The sequence below is a fragment of the Trichogramma pretiosum genome, unplaced genomic scaffold (assembly GCF_000599845.2).
Source record: "Trichogramma pretiosum strain Unisexual culture from Peru unplaced genomic scaffold, Tpre_2.0 scaffold30, whole genome shotgun sequence".
NCBI lineage: Eukaryota > Metazoa > Arthropoda > Insecta > Hymenoptera > Trichogrammatidae > Trichogramma > Trichogramma pretiosum.
The window spans coordinates 273,951-295,012 of NW_019641675.1; the positions used below are offsets into that span (position 1 = coordinate 273,951).

The following is a 21,062-nucleotide window of genomic DNA, read 5'->3' on the forward strand; positions in this document are numbered from 1 at the left end:
ATTAGTGAGTTGGAAGTGTCACTTATACAGCTATGCTATGGATGCCGTACTCGTAAAGCTGTACGATATCCTTTCAAATGCATCGAGACTGCCCGAGCTTACAAATCGATGAATGTAATGAAGGCATTATGGCACTCGAAATCTGCAAAGTTAAAAATATCTTCGCAAAGATCTGACTCTCGCTGTATACTGGCCCACACGTTCCGAACAATTGGATAATTTTCGAGCATGTACCTGCGCGTTAGTACCCCGGGCGCTCGGTTACATATGCGACTATCAGAGCGCGCAAAGAGATGCACCTATTATTATATTGTTGTGTACGTATACATGGGCCACGTGCGGCGCGCGCTAAAATCGCCGCTTCTTCGTTCGCGCCTCGTTAAAACTGATGCAATGGTCGTCGCCGCGTCGCTATTTTGCGCAAACCCCGGCCGATGCATCGCTTCCTCATATTCTTCTCTGATGAAATATAATACTCATGAATCAAGTTATAAAACGTATATTATGCGCCATTAGTCCTGAAACGTGGCGAATTTTTATACAACATGGCCGAAAACGATCGCGCAGTTTCAGAAGAAGAAAAAAGAACCCTGATAATTCATCTTGTTGATGTCGTGAAACATGCGCTAGTCGAGAGAGAGTAGAGTAGAGTTGACCGAAGGATATCAAATTGATATTCGAGCTCAGATCGCTGTGAGATAATGTACCCTAGCGTTACGCAATATATCACTAACTACGAAAACTCTTGTTTTACAAAAGAAAAATAAAAGTATAAATGTTATATCACTCAGTAAATAACTCTAATACAGAAGGGGGAGGGGGACCGTTTTTGTCGGCACGTGAAGTCACGCGCGATAAAATTGCCAAATTTATGAATTATTAAAGTCATTACGCGCGGAGATCCACGAGCGTCTCGCGTCGCTGACCAGCGCCGCCACTGCAAACGATCTGCTCGCTTTGTTACGGTCGAATTGTTTTTTACACGTCTCACGGTACACAATATTACGCCAATTGAGCTGCGGATCACACGAGTATACGAGGCGATGTTTCATCGATATAACGATGAGCGCAAAAAATTCTTCATAGACGCCGGAGCAGAGAGACATCTTCGAATTCTAGTGCAGCTGCACGATGGTGTGGTAACGATCTTTGCAAGCTTGTAACGTCTTTAATATTGAAATGAAATAAGTATAAATTGAAAATGTTTTTCAAATGGTCATTTTTTTATCATTAGGTCATTATTAATGTTGAGAATTTTCACCAAGTAAAATTGAAAAAATATGTAATGTGTATAAATTGCTCTATAATACTACATATTGTACTACATTTGTATTTGTGATTGTTAATGTGATTATTTAAGCGTTCAAAGATATCAAGGCCGTAACAAACGACATAGCCATGTTTGAAATCTAAAATTTAAAAATATATCAATCAATGTAAAATTTACTGTGGTGAATAGAAAATTATAATACTTTGCTTGAGGTTTCGTAATTCATAGGAACTCCAGGTCCAGCCGTCATAACGCATGGTTTCGAAGTTCTCAATAACATCATTAATAATAGAAGTCTCGCTTTGGGTGGAAACTCGTACCAATTACATGCATAACTAAAATACAAAAGCATTAGTAAACTTTTAGACTCTTGAAAAAATATAAATCTCGCAAGCTGTGACAAAACCATTTTATCCTTAAATCTTCGCTAGCTATAACTAAGATTTGACTGGGATAGCTAATGAAAATTAATAAAAACAAGGATGCGAAAAATATAAATGCCATCCTCGCCGTCGTTGCGGTATCGATTTTCATTTGTAATACTACCTGAAAGAATTGAACGCATTGGATGTGCTGACAAATCAAACGTTTTTTTTTCTAACCTCAGATCCAGATACACTAAGACTGAATAATAAAAGGGCCATAATCGTGAAAAGCACTACTTTGGAATTATGATTCAACATCTCATAAATCCTGAGAAATAATTTTTATAACACAAATTAAGATGAATTTTTAGTTACAATTAAAATTGAATTTCTATCACTCAACTTTATACTTTTCTGATGATAATTAATGCTAATCTTAAGTTTATTGCAAATTTCTGTGGAATTGTCGTTTTTGTATCCATTAATCCTTAGATCTTGAATAATTGAATCCAGATTGTGTCTTAAAATAAGATATAATTTAAAAGAATCATTGTGAATATAAAATATTCAAATAATACTGTATAATTACCCTATGAACTCAAATATCGCAATGATGACCGATATTACCCATATTTCAAAGCCATTAAAGACACTGCATAACATTCCTGTTAAAATTACCAAGTAAAGTGCCACTAAGAAGTATACTAAAAAATATTTTTCCTCGTTTATAAAAAGGTCTATATGAATACAAAGAGCCAATTCGTGAGTGTTATTATGTTCAATATAGTTCAAAAATATTGGAAGAATTACAGGAGACACGAGGAATCCAACAAAACATCCGAATATCATCACTGCGAATGACAAATATTTTAATAAGAAAATTGTCTTAAAATGAATAAACATAACTGAAAGTTGATGATATCAATTAACTACTTACCTAGATAAATCGTAGACATTAAAACTCCTCTCTTATAGGCATTTTCCATACGATGTCTTGCATTTGCTCTAGATATTTCGTAAAACACGTCTTTTACTTTTCCTAAACAAGAGTAAATCTTGAGACGATAAAGAGTAAAAACATTTTTCAAGAAGAAAATCGTTTTATTATTTATTTTGAAATGTTATAACTACCAAATGGTCATAGGTCATGCTTGCAATATAACAAATTAAGCACGTCATCGCCGTCATTGTTTGAAAAATATAGTCGACGTATAGCGTAGTATTTAATTGCTTTTCATTATAATGCCTCATGAAACGCTTTCCCTGGCAAATTAACCCAAATGAAAAATTGATAAGTACACAAGGGCGAACAAATTTAAATAATTTGATATACTTACACCTGACATTATGAGTAATGTGTAAGTTATAACGATGCTCAATCTCGAAGCGTGTTTTAATTTTTTTGGAATTTTGGGCCACAAAGCCATTCCGTATAGCATAAATGTATTCCAGTAATTATACTTGAAGCAAAATTCACTGATGTTCATATTTAAAATGTCCTTGTGCGTCATTTTTTCGATTGACATATTAATTACCATCCAATGTCTTTTATATTTGAAAATTGGAAATTTCGAGGTAATATTTGTGTCAGAGTTGACGATACGCATCACTTATGATATCGAGTATGCTTCTATCGTTCTGGCTGCTAAGGCCGAAGAAAGCAATATACCGTAATTGTGCATGACTCATTTATGTGACGAAATTCCATGAATTTATCATTTTCTAACGTGTTGACGTAGCAGAGCTGTATGAAGGTTATAAGAGCACAATTCGATTGATTATTCTGCTTTTGCGATTCGTAGGTTTGCTGTAGCTATATTTATAGTCAAAAACCATCACATTGGTGTGTTGACTGCAATATTAAGTTCATGAAGCAGTGGATTATACTTTCCATTATACAAAAACGTAATTATCATTAAACATGAGATTATTATATTTTTATGTTATTGAGCATTAAATAATGTTAGATGCATCGTATATAATTTGATTATTTTATTGAAGGAATAATTTTATTCTTTTGACTACTTTGAATTATTTTTGGTTAAAAAAGTTACATCGTACGAAATTAATACTAAAGGATTCTTTAATTCACGAAGCTCTATAATATTTACAACAGCACATTCATACATCTAGGTACTATTATTCTTTCATTATTTTGTTCATAAAACTTGACTTAATGGTCAATGATAAAATATATATTTTTCAAATCACAGCCGGTTGCATCAATATATCGTAGCGTAAATTAATTTTGCAATAACTATTACATAAAAGTTTTGAATGGTCCTCTTTGTGCGTATCTTTATACGTAAAACATGTCCAATACAAGTGTTATTACCACAAAGGTTAAAAATATCACTTTTCTTTTTTAAAATCTAGTTAATTAAAACTTAGCTTTTTCTTCTTCGTCACTCTGATCCCACTCACCGAAACATTTACTCAATTGGCCTCCAAAGTGATGCAAGTAATTGGTAAGGTTTCGAAGGATTCTTTCTGTTCTTTGCGAATTTAAACTTACAGTTGAAGTTATAAGTTCGTTATCATTGACGTCTTGAGAAGCTAATTTCCGATCCTGTTCATTCTTCAGTGCTAGAATAGATAATTCAAAATCGTGAAAAAATAAATACGTTGTCAAAATTTATTTTGCAATCATCGAAAATTCACACGCACCTTCGATCTCTGCGTCGTCTAACGTTAAAGCGTGCATAACCAGGAGAGCACCCGCCATACCGAACAATCCCGCTTGCTCGATTTCTTCTAGGAACCAGTCTTTCTTGGAAAAAAATCGAAGATGTTCGTCGCTTACATTGAGTGAGCTGAGACTATGCCTGAAGTACTTCTCATACGTTTCGACAAGTTCGTTGACGCGATCTAGCACTTCAGGTTTGCAGGACGAATAAACGAAGTAGACAAAGTCAGTCGCTGGCGACATGTGCCTTATCACCTATACGCAAAAATAGTTCATAATTTTTATACCAAAAATGACAAAGTCAATGAATTTACCTGATAATCGAGAAATTTAACGCGCAAAATTTCCTCGTGGTTATCTTGTAAAAACATAAGATTATTATTCCATAAGTCGCCGTGGGTCAATGTCCAGTATTTGCTGTTGTTTTTAGAGGGATCTATCATACTTCTCAATGCATTGTACAAGTCTTTTTCGAAAAATCTCAAAAATCGCAACCCCCTCCTAGCTTGCAGGCTACTGTCTGCTATCGTTTCAAGACTTTTTTTGGCGGTATCAAATCCTAGTTCGTAAAACCTTCCAGGCGATATGTTGTCGTCCATCGGGAAAACGTTCTCTTTGATTGGCGCGATGAGCTTTGCAAATTCTTCTGGATGATTGAGCTTGTAGCTCAAATAAAAAGCGTGCATGGATGCCATGGCCTGTTAATTAAATAAAAAAAATGAGAATAATTACATTACAGGTTATTGAATCTAGAAGCACTAACTTTCACGACTTCATCGGTGTGTTTAAAATCTAGAAGATCTTTTCTACTGAGAACTACATATTCTCTATCGCCCAAATCTTCCAAAATGATTTGATCGACAGTTGCTAAGACAGGTTTTGGAGCAAAGCTCCCATTTATTGGATAAATATTATTATAAAAGTATGCCTCGTTTTCAAACATTTTGTCATCTCTCATCTGTTTCGTCAATTGATTTTCATTTAACCGTATCTTGCGTATAAAAGAGCCTCGGTACTCTAAAATAATAATAATGAATAAGTTATTGAACCCTAAACACCGCGTAACCAATAGATCAATTAAACAAAAATTACCCGAGCCATTTTTTCGTTTTCCACTGACAGTTATTCTATAAACAGCGGACAAGAAATTGTCGCCTAATTTTGTGGCAAGCTTTTCCTCTGCTTTCAATAGTTCAAGGTGGTCATCTTGCTCATAGTCTTGCAACAATGGCTGGAGCAGTTGAATTATGGCTGGAAATGCATAAATGCAGGAATTTTTTTGTGTATTTTATTATTGTAGTCTTTACTCATCGTGCCAAAACATAACTCATGTATGATGACTGAAGAGTATTATAGTTAAAAAAACTGAAGGCCAGGAAAAAGCACGATATATTGCTTTGCTAGCACTGATCTGGACAACGAGAGGCTCGTTCGGATCACTTCCGTTGGCAATGGCCGTATTACCCAGTGTCATACATATCTATATTTACGCTGTGTGTGAGTGTGTTCGAATGATCAAGACCTAGGCTTTATCTATGCGTACGTCTGATTAAAAACGTGCATATGGTATTTACATGAATGTCGTTCAATTCTAGAGGCACTAAGTTCGCAATAATTTATGTCGAAAAGTACGAAAAAAATCAGGTTGAAATGCTCTATATTTTATGGTTCTAATGAGTGTTAGTCTGCCTTGCTTTGAGAACCGTGCCTTAACTTATACTGTTATTTTTTATTTGCTACTTGCAGACTTACACTTAGAGGTACTCGCCATCTAGTGGCCAAGATTCAAAGTGGTATGATCTCATACCAATTACATATTTGTAACATAATTATAACAGAAAAATCGCCAAAAACAAGTCAATTAATTTTAATATACTTGGAACATTTTCAATTTCACATTTTTGGTCATTAGGCTATTATTAATACTAAGAGTTTTTACAATGGTAAGAATATAATAATTTTTGTAACCGTGTAATTAGAATTTAATACTAAATTCTAAATTAATACTAAATGTACAAAAACTATCATAGTTTGTACAATCAAACGCTCGAAATAATAAGTAAACCGCAAATACGAGCGGCAACTCGTTAACTCGTCAAGAATTTCAAATCATAATAGTTAATGTACACGACGAACGATTTTAAGCTCTCGCGCTCGTATCAAAATTTTCGCAAGCTCGCTGCCGCCTGCTGATGCACAAGGCCGGCCGGTCAGCTTGTGCAGTGCTGCATCGCGTGTGCGTTATGGCCCATACGTCACACAATGTCGAGCGCAGCCACATTATATTTATAGCGAAGCGCACGAGCTCGCTTCGATAGATATAGATAGCTGCGCATAGAGCACAGCCGCGACATTGAAAAAGAGCCGCTAGCGGACGCGCAGTTGTCAGCGTGTAGTTTAGCTAAGTCTAGTTGAGTGTGTGCGTGTGTGTATTTCTATAGCTATCGGCAAGGAGAATTGAAAATAAAAAAGATGATCGAAGGTGTTTTGTTCAATGTAATGATTGATAACGAATGGATTTGTTGAAAAAAGTATTAATACGATTGCAGCCGACAAAATGATTAACAAAAACACACGCAAATGGATGGGTAGAATAATATTTGCTCGAAGAATAATTATACGAATTTATTCAAAATTCGAACGGTATTCACACATAAGTGCGCACTCACTTAATGCAAGCAATAATTATAGGTATGACATAAGTAGTTTGTGGATGCAAATGCAAATTTACTGACTAGACTAAATAGCATTACCTTAATGAAACATCTGCAAAAAATGCAAACTTTAATAATACAATAGGTAAGTAAACGTAGAAAAGCAAACTATATCAAACAAGTGTTTTTAAATAGCGAGCGAGTGCGTCCATATCGTCCATGCGATACTGGATCATTAATTTCTATATTGTTGATTTATAAAGTAAATATGTGAATGTAAAAGATCATTACAACATGAGATTTACGAATCTTTTTATAATTTCCAGAAATATTTATTGGCACAGATGTTGTTAAATCCAACGATAATATAGTTGATTAATGAAGCAGTCGTTATGGAGCTTTTGAACGAGTGACAATTAGGCCAAGATGAAGAGCATTCAGACGTGTCGCGCTCAAGACCAGAGGTACAGTCGCAAGTTCAAGGCCACACGCGTAAATGTATAAGCACGCATATCGCAAGCGCATGTCTTCACTCATATGCGCACACTTTTCAAGCTCGTACCTGACATGATTCTTTAAATGCTTCTGGCCCAGTTGGCGGATGAAAGACGTTAAGTAAAATCACGAGTAAAGTCCAGTAGATGCGACTGCGCAGCTTTGCTACTTGCAACACGTTTTAAGCAACTCCAGCCCGGTTTTATTATATAGCGATACTTCCTCCTCTTCTTCCTAGATATCATCGGTGTTGAAGCGTCGAGATAAAGCCGGTGTAAAGTGTGAGTATGTGTACGTGCGTGCAGAAAATCTGCAAGTTAGCGTTTATGTTCGAGGAACATGTGTGGACGAGGAAGAAATTTCGACCAAGAACTAAGAAATTCGAGTTGAAACAAAGATCAGCACAGCAGCAGCGAACGAGCTCGATGATTATATCGTGCCTAACGCATCTACAGATGCTCGAACGACTGGTGGCGATGATGTAGCTTTAAAGTATAACTACTAGAATACCGCCTATTATTATTGTTGTACAACTGGCCAATATAGCGCCAAACACTGACAAGCGCACAAAGTCTTGATCTATGAGAGTCCGCATGCGGCTAATAGTCATTGTCAAGGTTGCCTGCCAAGTGCATATAGACTCTTCTCTATGTGCGAGTCTGTGCTGCTGCCAATGACGCGAAAATCGTTATTGCATCGACGGTCATCTGCTGGACAAGTTTTTTTAGCGGAAATTTTATCGCTAATGAGGAAAGCTTTGACAAACGAACTTTTCGCGATGACAGTGCGAATGAGATTTGTTTAGACGAATTCGATATTCGTTTAGACCTGCGCAGTTGTAAATTTAAAACTTAGAGTTTTGTTATATCATAAAAGTGATCATTGACCTTCTTTTTTACCCGAATTTCGGAAAAATTATCATAATCAACCTTAAACGTTTTTATAAATGTTTAGAGTAAAAAATCCATTATCGATATTTTTAATAAGTAAAAGCTTAGCTCATAGATAATTTTCAATGACAGATAAGTGTGAAATAGCTGTAAGCAAACGAAATAGAAAAATGTTTAAACTCACATTTCTTGACGACCGATCCGTAGATGTAGCAATTATTTTCGATTTCACCAATGGACAAAGAATCAATTTTCGCATCAACCGATTTACGAAATCGAGCAGCTACCAAATCTTTTGTCATGGACAAAAAAGGATCAAGTCTCCTTTCGAAATGTAGAGGTATAATAGTGCACGCAATAAGTAAACAACTATTATTGCTAGAAAATTTTGAAACCCCCATTGATAATCAGCGATCAATTCGATCCTATTCAAATGTGTACATACCCTCCAAAAAAACAGCCCGGCACAATAGCCGCAATGACAAAACCACGCCGATACTCAGCAGAAATTCGCCTCATATCGGATCTCTCGTATGCGTGCGTGTGCTATATAATAAAGTATTATGATGCATAAACCTTATGTCACGATTACGTCAAAACGGCTCAGCCGCTACTCCACGTGCGCGAACGTGTGTGTTCATTATTACATAGACTCTTTTGCGGAGCTGTATATTATTCCGCTATAGATTCGATCCCATCAATCATAAATAGGCCCGGGCGCACAGTTTTCGCGAACTTCGGCTCGTGGCAGCCTGGTGCAAAAAATGCGTGTTCTGCCGCGCTCGTGTCGGGCCTCCGACGTACGCACACGCGTGCTGCAGCAGTACACGCTGCACACGCGGTGAGAGGAACAACGGAGCCGAGGCGAAGCGCATCCGCTTACGACACCGCCGCGCGTTGTGTATAGATAAAAGCAAAGGAGCATTGTTCCGATTCTCTGTAAGCTGCCGTATTCAAGCAGCCAAGACGGTAGCATCTTTGTATTTTTTCCGTCTCTCTCTACCTCTCTCTCTCTCTCTTTCTTTCTTTCTTTATATGTATGTATGCACGTGTACGTGTAAACGTATACACACACGCGAGTACTTATATATATACACATATTAGTATTTTGCACTCGTTGCTTTGTATATATAATCAGCCATTGCAGCTATTGTGTAATAATATTAATGGAAAAAAAGTAGAAGAATGTTGTTCCAGTTTTGCACGAAATACTTTTCATCACATTGATATTTGTTATTTTGGCATTCAGAGATCTTTTTAAAATTTTCATCTACGTAAGTGTTTACCATTTGATTGCTATGAGTTCAATCAACGATATATCTTGAAATATTTGTAAAAATGATGGCATTGAACTTGCAGTGCAATGATCTCGATGTTTATCACGGGTTTTCTAATCTACAGTTCAAGGTAATGCATCTACTACTCTTTCAATATTTTCCATTAATCAGACAGAAAAAATCAAAAACGTATGATATGCCACGTTGTTAGCGAACAAGAGCAACAACCTAGATGCTTATCAATGCGTTTAGATTTTTCTGTGGCATTAGAAGTGCATGACATATATATTGCAGTTAAGACAAAAGAGATGCGAAAGATCGATAACACGATAGCGTCAACTAATAACTAACAACTTGGGCTCGAAATTATTACTAAAATATGACTTGACTAAAAATATCAGGCATTACTTCAATGCAATTAATGTTTCTCTAAATATCTACAAAATCGTATACCTAATCCAAATGATGTTTACATCACATACTTTCCTTCATTTTTCTTATAATAGCCGATACAACATTTTATGCTAATAATTTTTTTAAGCATTTGATTTTAATCTCAGAAAAATTATCATAATTTGATGTGTCTAATAAATACGCTAATAATAGTAATAATGTTATATTAGATTTTATCTCTCAATACCAGTATCATAAAGCATTTAATTGTTCGTATTTTACACAGCTCAAAGATGTCATTCACCTGCATAGAAAGATCTCTAGGAAATTGTCTTTGTCATTGTTGGAGACTTAGAAGGCAAAAAAATGTCGCCGTGATTCGAAAAAAGTAAATGACCCTTTTGCATACACGTGCTCATCGTACTCGACCCTCGAGCTAAACATATATATTATAATACCGAACATAAAATCTTCTCAAGATTACGCTAATATAACTTTCAACGATTTATCTTTTCATGCTAATGACGAACGTGAAGGTATATTTATGTGCATGATCGTGTTCGACGTATCTCCATTACATATTTACAAGATATCGCGCGAGGGGTACTGCCACAGCACGCGCCTCTCCTGGTAATGGACGATCGTGCGATTGAGCAAATAAAATATGATTTATCATTTTCATGAAAGTTCAAAAGAATAGCATTAATTTTCCAACGCTTTTCGTCTTGGTACACATTGTGTTTGCGTGAAATTTATCTACTTTTTCATGACATGACATTCAAATATGTAATTACAATGTGCAGTATGAATTAAAATTATTAGTTCAGCTTTGTAATGTAACAAATGAAACTCGTTAATTCATAAGTGAGAGGTAATTTTCAAAAAATAAAAAAGCCTAAAACTAACCGTAGTTGTTTTTATAAAACTATAATTTGAATCTCATCATGTTTGTAAACATACAGTTTCTAAAGTACAAGTACAAAAATACTGTTTTTTGTTTCTACACATAATCGTAGATACACGACATTAAATATAATAATTAACTCATTGTGGTTTTATGATTTTATTAAAAAAAAATTAAATAACTTAAGTACAATATCTTTTGTGAAAAAAACATAATTAATCACGTAGTGCTTTGAGATACTCAATAGCATTTCGTGAAATTAATTTATAAGCTTTTTTGATATTTAAATAGTTCAAATTTTCATTATTGGTAGCCTATATAGCGTTAGGAACAAATATCAACTAGATAAATTTTGTGAAATCTTCAAAAAACAATCGACCGGACTGATTTTAGCAAATTTTTAAATGAATGGTACAATTTTTACGAAATTTTGATACAGTTTTGAATAATTTTCCTACTCATCATTAAAATTAAAATAATATAACACCATAAATAAAAAAACTTACATTATTTTATAGTTATAAGCTAAATTTAAACCAATTGATAATTTTTATTTGAATATCGTCGATCGAATTGATCCATTTTTTAAAGAATACAACGTCGACTAGTTTTCGTAATCTAAAAAAAAGTAGACATTGAATTTGTAAAAGTATCTAAATGACAGAAAATTCAATTGGTCCATTAAAAAAGCACTGAACGAATAAAAGCAAAGTCAACGATGAACAATCGCAGCAAGGGGATATATGAACGATATACATTATTTAACATACAATATTATTCGTAATATTCATCGATACAATTATTGCGAAGATAATGTTCGTGTGCGAACTGGCTCTCTTGAGGGGGAGGATAAAAAGTATAAAATAAAATAAGAAAAAAAAAACGATGCCTCGTCTTTACGGGCGTATTTACAACGATTCATTTACACGCTTTTCTTGCTCTCTCTCTCTCTCTATCATCGAAATTATTGGAGCCTTCTTCAGTCGGACTCTGTTTTCGTCTATTATTTTTTGTTTCACTGTCTCGCGCTGTCCCATCTGTGATTCCAATTCAAGCCGTCAGGGCCAAACTCGTTCAAGTCCTCGTCGTCGTCATCGTAATTGTCCGGGTCGTAGGTCCGAGCCGTCGACGGCTGCTCCGTGTAGGCCGAGACGGTCGTTGGCTTCTCGCTCGGGCCGGCGGGGATCTTGTTGAAGCTCGCCGCGGAGCTTGGCTTGCCGGTTATCGTGTCGGAGACCAGAGTCTTCTTGACGCCTGGCACACCGCTACCCGAGCCGCCGGGCAGTCCACCGGCCGGCCGTCTTCCCAAAAATTGACTGGGATTTCTCGAGCGTTGCTGCTGATGTTGTTGTTGTTGTTGTTGCTGCTGTTGCTGCTGTGGCACAGGGGTGACGCCAACGGTCGAAGTGATGACTGAAGAGGCTGGTGTCGTCGAACGAGCAGGATTGTAGGACGTAATGCGTACGGGACTGTACGAAGTCACGTGAATCGGCGAGTGCGACGAGACAGCCGGACGAGCAGCAGGCGTGGTCGAGTAAGAGGTCGACGCGGCGGTCGTTTGCTGACGAGCCTGCACCGATGCGGGACTGCTCGAGTAACCCACGGTCACCACGGCAGGCTGTCGGGCGGGGGTGCTCGGATACGAGACGGTCACCGGTCTCGTGGCCGGTGTCGTCGAGTACGATACGACGCTCGTAGCTCGAGTGATCGGGCTGATGGTGCTCGAACGAGCTTGAATGGACACCGGGGCGGGTGTCGTTACTCGCACGGGACTACTCGAGGCGGTGGTCTGCTGTTGGTGCTGCTGGTGCTGCACCGCTGGAGTGACGTGCACCGGTCGCGGGATCGACGACGACGTGAACGATTGCTGCTGCTGGTGCAGTTGATGTCGTTGCTGCTGCTGCTGTTGCTGCTGCTGTTGCTGCTGCTGTTGCTGCTGATTTTGCTGCTGCTGTTGTAACTGCTGTCGTTGCTGTGCTTGCTGATTGTTTAGCTGCTGTTGCGCGTTCTGTTGCTGCTGTTGCTGATTGAGCTGGCGTTGTTGCTGGTTCAACTGCTGTTGTTGCAGCTGCTGCGTTTGCTGCTGCTGTCGGTTCTGCTGAGTCTGTTGCTGATTCTGCTGCTGCTGTTGCAGCTGCTGTCGTTGCTGCTGCTGTTGCTGGAGCTGTTGCCGCTGCTGCTGCGCGTAGGGCGGCACGTGTGAGCCCGAGCTGCTCGTGGACAAGTCGCGATCATGCTGATAAAAGTGGGCGCTTTCCTCGCGAATCAGGAACGACGGAGTCGAGTACTCCTGTTGCTGCTGCTGGCGCTGGCCGTTACGGATGCGCTTGAAATCGATCATGTCGATGGTGCGCTGACGCTGTCGATCCGCCTCGTCATCCGTGGGATTCGAGAAAACAAAGTCCGGCGGAGTGGTCGTGCCCTCCTCGAGGGTCGGATCGAACGTGTCCTCGTTGTAAATTATATTGGCCTTGTCGTAGGGCTCGGTCGTCTGCTGATACGGTTTAGTCGTTTTCACGGCGTTGTTGTTGTTGCTCGCGTAAATGTTGATTTTGCGATAGTAATTATCGTTACGGCTCTTGTCGTAGTAACTCTTGCTAATGGTAACGTCCTTCTGATTTCCATAATTGTGGTTCGCGTAGGTGCTGGACGTATCGTGATTATTCTCATACTTGCGATTCTCGACGGTCACGTCGACGTTATTTTTATTGTTGTTGTAATTGTTCTTCTGATTATCGAAATTGTTGTTATAATTGTTATTGTTGTTGTTATTATTATTATAATTATTCTGATTATTGTTGTTGTAATTGTTCTGATTATTGTAATTGGCGTTCTTGTTATCGTAATTGTTGTAATTCTGATTGTTGTTATCGAAATTATTGTTATAATTATGATTCTTGTAGAAGTCGTTGTTGTTATTCTTATTGTTGTTCTCGTTGTTCTTTACGTTATTGTTGTTGTTTTCTTTCTTATAAACGTCGCGATAGTAATTATTTTCCTGCGGCAGGGGATTGATCTTCTCGGTGCTCTGATACTGATTTTCAAATTTGACAGTACTGTAAGCTCTGGTCGTGACCTTGGCGTTGAAGGTATCGTAAGCTTTGCTGCTGTACTTGTTGTTGCTGTTATCTGACTTGCTCGAGCCCTGCACCAAATTGTTCTGATTTTTTCCGTTCTCGGACAAGCCGTTGTTAACGAAGAAAGCCGGGCCGTCTCGATTTCTGCAAAAGTATAAAATTTAGCACGTGAGGAGATACATCAATATGTATAAAATATAAATCAATCACGAAAATGAGATTACCTCACGAAGCCGCGTGCCTCGGCATGGGCCAATTCCTCGTTATTATCCTTGGAGAAACCGCGAGGAGTAATGTCCTGAGCCGTTCGCGAGCGATAGGTCGTCTGTCGAACGTTTCCGTAATTGTGAGATCTAGCCTCGGTCGTGGTAGTCGACTGCTGTTGCTGGAAGCTGTTCTGGCCATTGAAACGTCCCGCGTCGTTACCACTGTACGTCGAATCCTTTCGACGTCCATCAGAGTAATTATCAAAGCTTCCCGTGCGCAATTCACCGGCTTTCCTTACCCCGGAAACTATCAAGTTCCCGTTGTTGCCGCTCGATGATTTCTCCTTCTCCTTGGTGCTATCGGACCTATTTAGCGTGGGTGAAATACATTTCAATACTTTAATTGGCATGCTTATAAGGAGTTCGAAAGTGATGGATGAGCAGTGCATTAAATAGTTGTCAGTATAGATCTATACGTTTACGGCTTTCATACAAAAAAAAGAAACGATGTTTCGAATTGAATATAGAAAAATATCCAAGCGTCAATCTCTCTGTCTGCGGTTAACCATTTGTGGCGTGCGAAACAATCACTTTATTACATTAGCTACATCTCGGCAACGTTCGCGTGTTGAATCATGTATTTTTTTTCATCTCAAAGCTATGTTATTTTTGATGTAAAATTTGTTGTAATACAGAATCAATGATGCTCATTACCACTTTTATTGGTACATTGAATTCATATTCGCCTATGAGAAAATATCGCGCGCGCCCGCTCTTCGATTGATATTCAATATGACGAAAGGTGCGCGGCGCGTGCATTCTCCGCGCGCAGCCAATAATAACGTGTAATTCCCCCGCAACGCGTCTATACACGGAATCCCAGCTGGCACGCCAATAATCATGCGCAATCGCAAAGATCGCAAGCTCGCGTCAATTGTTTAAATTTCAATAAAGAGCCATAAGTCAAACAGGCACAATGTAACCAAAAATTATATGCTATAATAACCTACAGGTTCTCACTTACTGTTTTCATTGAAAAAAAAGGAAAAATTCGCGCCCAGCCCTACTTCTTATAATATGCATTACCGCAAGAATTGGATATACACTTACGTTTTTAAGGGTACGTAATCCTCGTAAATGAGATTGGCCTCGTCCCTCAAGTTATTGGTGTAACCGGAACTGGCCAGCGACAGATCGTGATTGCCGCCGCTCAGCGAGTTGGACTGCAGAGGGGCCAGCGAGTAACGGTCCTGATGATCGCGCGATCGCTCGGTGGTGCTCGTCGCCTGGGGCGGGCTCGGCGACGTGGCCCGATTCCTCGTCCGCTGAGGCTCGGGGCCCGTGCGATCGTTGAGGGCGTCGTTGAGCGAGTACAGATCGAGGGCGTGATCGCAGACGAAGTCGTACCACCAGTCGCAGACGAAGTGGCGCTGATTGAATATGCTGCCGCTCGGGCACAAGAAGGAGCTCTTCGAGCCTTGGGTGCTGCAGACGTGGAAGACCTGCGAGAGAGTCGCGTAATGTGCATAATATAGTATAACAGGCAAAAGTGATTGACATATACGAAATGTTTTTTAGTTTTCTATGCGTGTGCATATACATTGCCCCGGGGGCAACAACTTTTCAATCTTGAGCAACTCTCCGCTGAGCGATGCCACGATGGCGCGAGGTAATATAACGAGCAAAAATATCGTATGGCCGGGTGATATTATTTAGAAAGAAAGTTATGCACGCATTATGGAGGATTAAATTCATGATGCGGTAATTATTTACACGCACCAAACGTTCATAGCCATGCGTATTATGTACAATTGATTGCTCATGCGGCGCGCGATACATTATATCAGTTAAACGCAATACATTATCCAATCAGCGCGTGATCTTATTGAAAATCCTCCGTATAGCATATGGCACGCTCTTGGCTGCTCGCGCGGTGTAATGCAGTGCAGTGCAGCATAGATGCCAAATCGCGTAATCTCACTCCGGCGGCTCGCGCGCGATTATGAAATTGCACGCATGCAGGGCCTTCGTTTGGGGGATTAGTGTCGAATCATCGATATCTCGAACTTGCACACACGTACACATGCGCATGCATGCACACGAGTCTTGCGCCGTATTTACTTTCTTACTCTCTAATTCAAACGATCCAGCTCTAGGCCTCGGCGCGATTGCATAATGAGCATGCAGAACCCCATAATGCTAAATCAAACGCGAGCGAATTGGAAGCAGAAGGAGAGGAGAGAGAAAATGTAAAATTTCTTCGTTAAGTGTGTGTCGACATTTTATGTATGTAAAAGATATATTATGGCTCACCTGACATCTGGTCTCGACGTCGGCGTAGTAACCGCCGGGTGTTTTTCCAACGCAGGTGAACGACGTCTCGGGTATGCTGGTTAAATTCGGATAATCCCGTCCCGCAAGACCTGGCACCGAGTCCTCCCAGCCATTATCGTCGTACTGATCGTCTTTCGATCCAGAGTCGAGCTGCTGCTGCTGCTGCTGTCGTCGTCGTTATTTTTTTTGTTGGTGCATCCAGAATGACAATGAAAACAAATCATTTAAACGCTTACATATATCTATAATACACGCGAGCTCGAGCATGTCTCAATCAAAAGTTATTCCGAGTGCGGCGGTGAAAGTACACACATGCACATGCTCACGAAGAGATGCGGGGAGCAAAAAGCAAAAAAATAAAGGAAAGATAAAAAAAAAGGTATACGCTCGACTACTCGCGAGAATTCGGAATGCGCGCGCGACTTATACAAGTGTCCTATCGCCTTTAACGCGGCTGTAACTGCTGCTGTTCTTTTGACGTTATTTGCGGGCAAACGGCTTTAGAAAACGATCGTTTCTCGTGACAATTACAACAAGCAGCCACTCGCGCGCGAAGCTTTCAAATTTACACCTACTTGGCGCGGGCCGTCGTAAAATTGCGCTGCCGCTGCTGCTGGCGAATGCACGTCAGCAACGACGCGCAAGCCGACGGCGACTTTTCCGGGATTTATTTTCATACCGATCATACGTATAAGTGCGCGCACATAAGTCGCGAGCCTGTAAGACGCGACGCGGCGCGCACCATTATGTATCATACAGCTTTGAAATTTTACGAACAAAGTACGCCTCATTAGATAATCGGGAACAACTTGGAAATGCGTGTAAATTATTATTAAGAACTTTCGAGCACAGACAAAAAGTAATTTCACTCTCGGTTTCATATACTTTGTAACATCGATCCCGGTTCACGGCAAATATTTACAAAACGCTCGACTGGGCGCGATCCATCTCTTCTCTCTCTCTCTCTCTCTCTCTCTCTCTCTCTCTTTCTCTCTAGGTAAACAAGAAAGGCTCGAAGAATTCGTATTATGTTGCAACGATTAAAACTACGTACGGTTTTATCTGTAAAACTAATTTTCATCTCTCCCTCGACGTTCCTCAAGCCTTTCTTTCTCCCCGTTAAAAGAGAGAGAACTACTACTACCATCGCGTCGAGTCAAAATAACGAACATACCTTAGAAACCGGAGCGCCGGGGCGCAGAAAAAGCAATTTTAATTCAATCCCGATCTTAATTCTACGTAGCAATAATAATGCAGCATCGGTATACTGAACTAGTCTATGTGTGTCTATAGATACGATGCACTTATATATTATATATTATATGTAGGACCCAGAAATAGCAGAACACGAATTCTTTTGAGCGAGCTGTGCAGTGCGCGCGCCAGGCGGAATCGCACAATGGAATCTGCCGACAAATCGTGTCTCGCGGCCCAAAAATGCCTCTCTCGCGTATATATACCGACACAATAAATTCTTCTCTCTATCTCTCTCTCTCTCTTTGAGCTATAGAGCATGTACAGTACGGCCTTTATAATAATATTAGATATATATATGAAGTGTGCCCCTAACGTGTTATGTGTGCTTGCGCAGTTTCACAATGACAAAATCTGCACGATATCTGAATGCCGTAGCGATCAATCATCTTCATGGAATAGAAAAAAAAATGAAAAAGAAGCCGAATACCTATGAAAATTATCAAGGTACAATATATGCTAAAGTAAAATATGCGCGAGGTTGAAAAAAAGCCTAGTGCCACCGTTGCAGATACAGCGAAAGTCCCTTTTATAATTCGAACTTCGATCTTCTTTCGTTCGTACGTATAAATTGTATACAAGTACATACACACACGTATACGAATGAATATTATTTGTTCGTCTGTACATTGAAACCGTTGAGCTGCGCGGGGGGATATAAACATTGCGTCACGTGTATAGCATTATAAGTGCACATATCACACATAGAGCGCGGCGGCGACGGCGCTCTGCACAACGAAGAATCCTGGATGCATGCGCGCGAGCGAATATTTTCTATATATAAAATAAAATATGTATAGATATATACATTTGTAAGTGTGTATGTACGCGCGAGAAGTGAGTGTGTAGCAGAGCTTACAGCGAGAGCGCGCCATGGAACGTACCTCGTCCTACGTCTAAGTGTGTGTGTACGAGAGCTTATGCAATGTGAATGTATCGGCGGAGGAGCTAGCTCATAGCACCGGCGCGACGGCACTCGTGCACACATGCACACACACACAGATGAGAACGAGAAGAGTGAATCCTCTTTCTCTTTCGCGAAATAGCCGACAACGAAGACGACGACGACGGTACGACGACGTTCTCGAGTGCAAACCGATATAATGCCGCATCGCTCCGATACGTACTACATACATGTGCCCGCGTGCAGTTTGCGCGCCTGTAAATAAATTTACAACGGGCTCGACTGCGACGACGACGACGACGACGACGACGACGAGTTACACTTCTTTTTTTTCAACGTCAATCGCATGACTGATCCTTTCGCGCTCACGCTCTGGCGCGCGCGCGCTGCCTATTAGTGGAAAATCCCCCGCGACGAATGGCGTCTCGAATCGTAAAGCCATTAAGAGAGAGATTTATAATATATAAAATATATCGGAGCCACAAAGAGGCCCCCGGGGAAAATGAATTTAATTGCAACGCGTACATACTTATACTATAGGTACGCGCGTACGTAAACCAGCAACGGGTCAAAGATCGCGAAGAGACTCGAGCGTACGCGAGAAATTATGTCACCCTCGCGCGTGTGTGCTGCTGCTGCTGCTGCCAGCACACGATCATAAACCACGCGAAGAAAGCTTCGGGCCTTTAACACACGTGAAAGTTGATTAAAGCGGCCAAATTATACCGAGACGAGAAACCTAAGATGAGTCGTGCTCGAATGAATCTGTGTGTGTATGTGTGTGGCTGCGACGAGTATGCGACGATCTCAGCTTATATGCTTCTACGAGGACTGCAATTTTTACCTATTTATCCCCGCTCGATACGTGTGTGTGCACGGGTCGTCCGCGCGACTCTCTCATTTGCCTATAGTGCACTGTCATTAGACTTTTTTCTGCCATTTAGGTATTACATATATTTTGTGCACTCGCAAACTATAGAGAGAGAGAGAGAGAAAAATGTTTACGTATACTCATTATAGGATGCTTCCTCCGCGGTTATACTTTAGAGGGGGTCCCCCGCTGAAATATAACGACGCGTTCGGAGCGCATACAAGGCGAGAGAGAGAGTCATTAAAAGAGTGCAGCGCGCTGAAATTCATTTTATAACGTTTCGCACTCACGCGTGCACCGCACCGAGACCCCCGCTTCGCGCGTCGGAGGAGAAGATTTTCGATTAATCATCATTAAATAACCGTACCGTCAGAGTTGCTGCAAAAAGAGCCTTAATATGTAGCACGCTCGATTCGGCACGCGCGTCTAGCATCGCACACTTCTATTTTTCTCTTTCGCGGATGTACCGTGGATCGGCGGGCCAATCGGGTGAAAATTACATCCGCGCCAGTGCTGATTTGAATTTTTTGCGTCTTGTTTCGCGGAGGTTCCGTTCTTGTCGCATTTAATATTCGTTACGCAATGCATAGCTGTGCTCGTACAAATTCCTCACGAAATTTCGGCACAAAATTTCTTTATCGATTAATTAAGCGCCACGGCTTATAAGAAGCCTACTGCAAATGTGCAGTAACACAGAAGATACATGCCCTTTCGGCGAGCTGGCTCTCGCGATTATTCCATTATGCTCTTCCTCTCACTCTCGATGATCTGCGCCGCTCGACGGCGGTAGCGCAGCCGGTTGTGCAGAGGCGCGCCGAGGATGATCGTTAAAGGTTCGCGCGCGTAACGTCACGTAGACTAATGATAGCTATAGCGTACTGCTGATCCTCATGAAAACGAGGCTCCCGTTAAAGGCGCGAGGCTATAATACACACAGAGTGCCGCTATAAGCGCGCGCGAGCGAGTGCATAATTTTTGCGATAAGCGCTCGGCTGTGGTATGCGCGCACTCGAGTATACGTATAGCAGTAGTGTATGGATGTAAAGCTCTTACCTGCTCGGCGAGGACGAGGCACCAAGCGATCGCAGCGCAGACAACGATTACGTTGATGGTTTTTCGCGCCATCTGTTTTGTCTCCTGCAGTCAGCCAGCCAGCCAGCCAGCAACACATGGAACGTAAGAAGAAATTTTGTCAGAAAATTTAGTACGTGTGAGCTAATGCACCACTAAGTATTTATACGTATATTATGCGGGTCAGAGATTGCGGTTTCAGATAGCTCTCGCTCGCTCTTTCTTTCACACTTTGCCCAAGAAACGGCCAATTTTCGATTCTCGCACAATGTTTAACTGCGTGCTGTATACGCTATGCCGCAATAGATAATCGCGCAATACGCGAATTTTCATCGACCTTTTACGACTCTTCACACCCTGTACCAGAATCCGTTCTATGCGCGCAGAAATCGTTTAATTCTACTCTCCAAC

General features: G+C 40.5%; 3 protein-coding genes and 1 long non-coding RNA gene across 4 annotated transcripts; 1 reads left to right on the plus strand and 3 right to left on the minus strand.

The window, feature by feature from the left end:
* Positions 1 to 1,224: 1,224 nt before the first annotated feature.
* Positions 1,225 to 3,242, minus strand: LOC106653121 (odorant receptor 30a-like). The gene is made up of 9 exons (XM_014372377.2): positions 2,973 to 3,242; positions 2,767 to 2,898; positions 2,573 to 2,690; positions 2,225 to 2,486; positions 2,039 to 2,155; positions 1,873 to 1,963; positions 1,677 to 1,816; positions 1,473 to 1,605; positions 1,225 to 1,409 (listed from the first exon to the last, which is right to left on the minus strand). Exons 1-9 carry the CDS (start codon positions 3,240 to 3,242, stop codon positions 1,356 to 1,358), a joined length of 1,317 nt encoding a protein of 438 aa, XP_014227863.2. The 3' UTR covers positions 1,225 to 1,355.
* A 181-nt stretch (positions 3,243 to 3,423) lies between these two features.
* LOC106653056 lies at positions 3,424 to 7,980 on the minus strand. Its single transcript, XM_014372289.2, has 6 exons — positions 7,538 to 7,980; positions 5,414 to 5,572; positions 5,085 to 5,338; positions 4,636 to 5,019; positions 4,303 to 4,576; positions 3,424 to 4,221 (listed from the first exon to the last, which is right to left on the minus strand). The coding sequence occupies exons 1-6, from the start codon at positions 7,542 to 7,544 to the stop codon at positions 4,016 to 4,018; spliced, it is 1,284 nt and encodes a 427-aa protein (XP_014227775.1). The 5' UTR covers positions 7,545 to 7,980; the 3' UTR covers positions 3,424 to 4,015.
* A 1,547-nt stretch (positions 7,981 to 9,527) lies between these two features.
* LOC106653128 lies at positions 9,528 to 10,477 on the plus strand. The gene is made up of 3 exons (XR_001339402.2): positions 9,528 to 9,634; positions 9,720 to 9,767; positions 10,317 to 10,477. It is a non-coding gene; the product is annotated as an uncharacterized LOC106653128 (long non-coding RNA).
* Positions 10,478 to 11,949: 1,472 nt separating this feature from the next.
* Positions 11,950 to 20,705, minus strand: LOC106652983 (bromodomain-containing protein DDB_G0280777-like). The gene is made up of 8 exons (XM_014372192.1): positions 20,634 to 20,705; positions 16,531 to 16,716; positions 15,328 to 15,719; positions 14,236 to 14,583; positions 13,765 to 14,155; positions 13,132 to 13,662; positions 12,872 to 13,059; positions 11,950 to 12,250 (listed from the first exon to the last, which is right to left on the minus strand). The coding sequence occupies exons 1-8, from the start codon at positions 20,703 to 20,705 to the stop codon at positions 11,950 to 11,952; spliced, it is 2,409 nt and encodes an 802-aa protein (XP_014227678.1).
* Between the last annotated feature and the right edge of the window lie 357 nt (positions 20,706 to 21,062).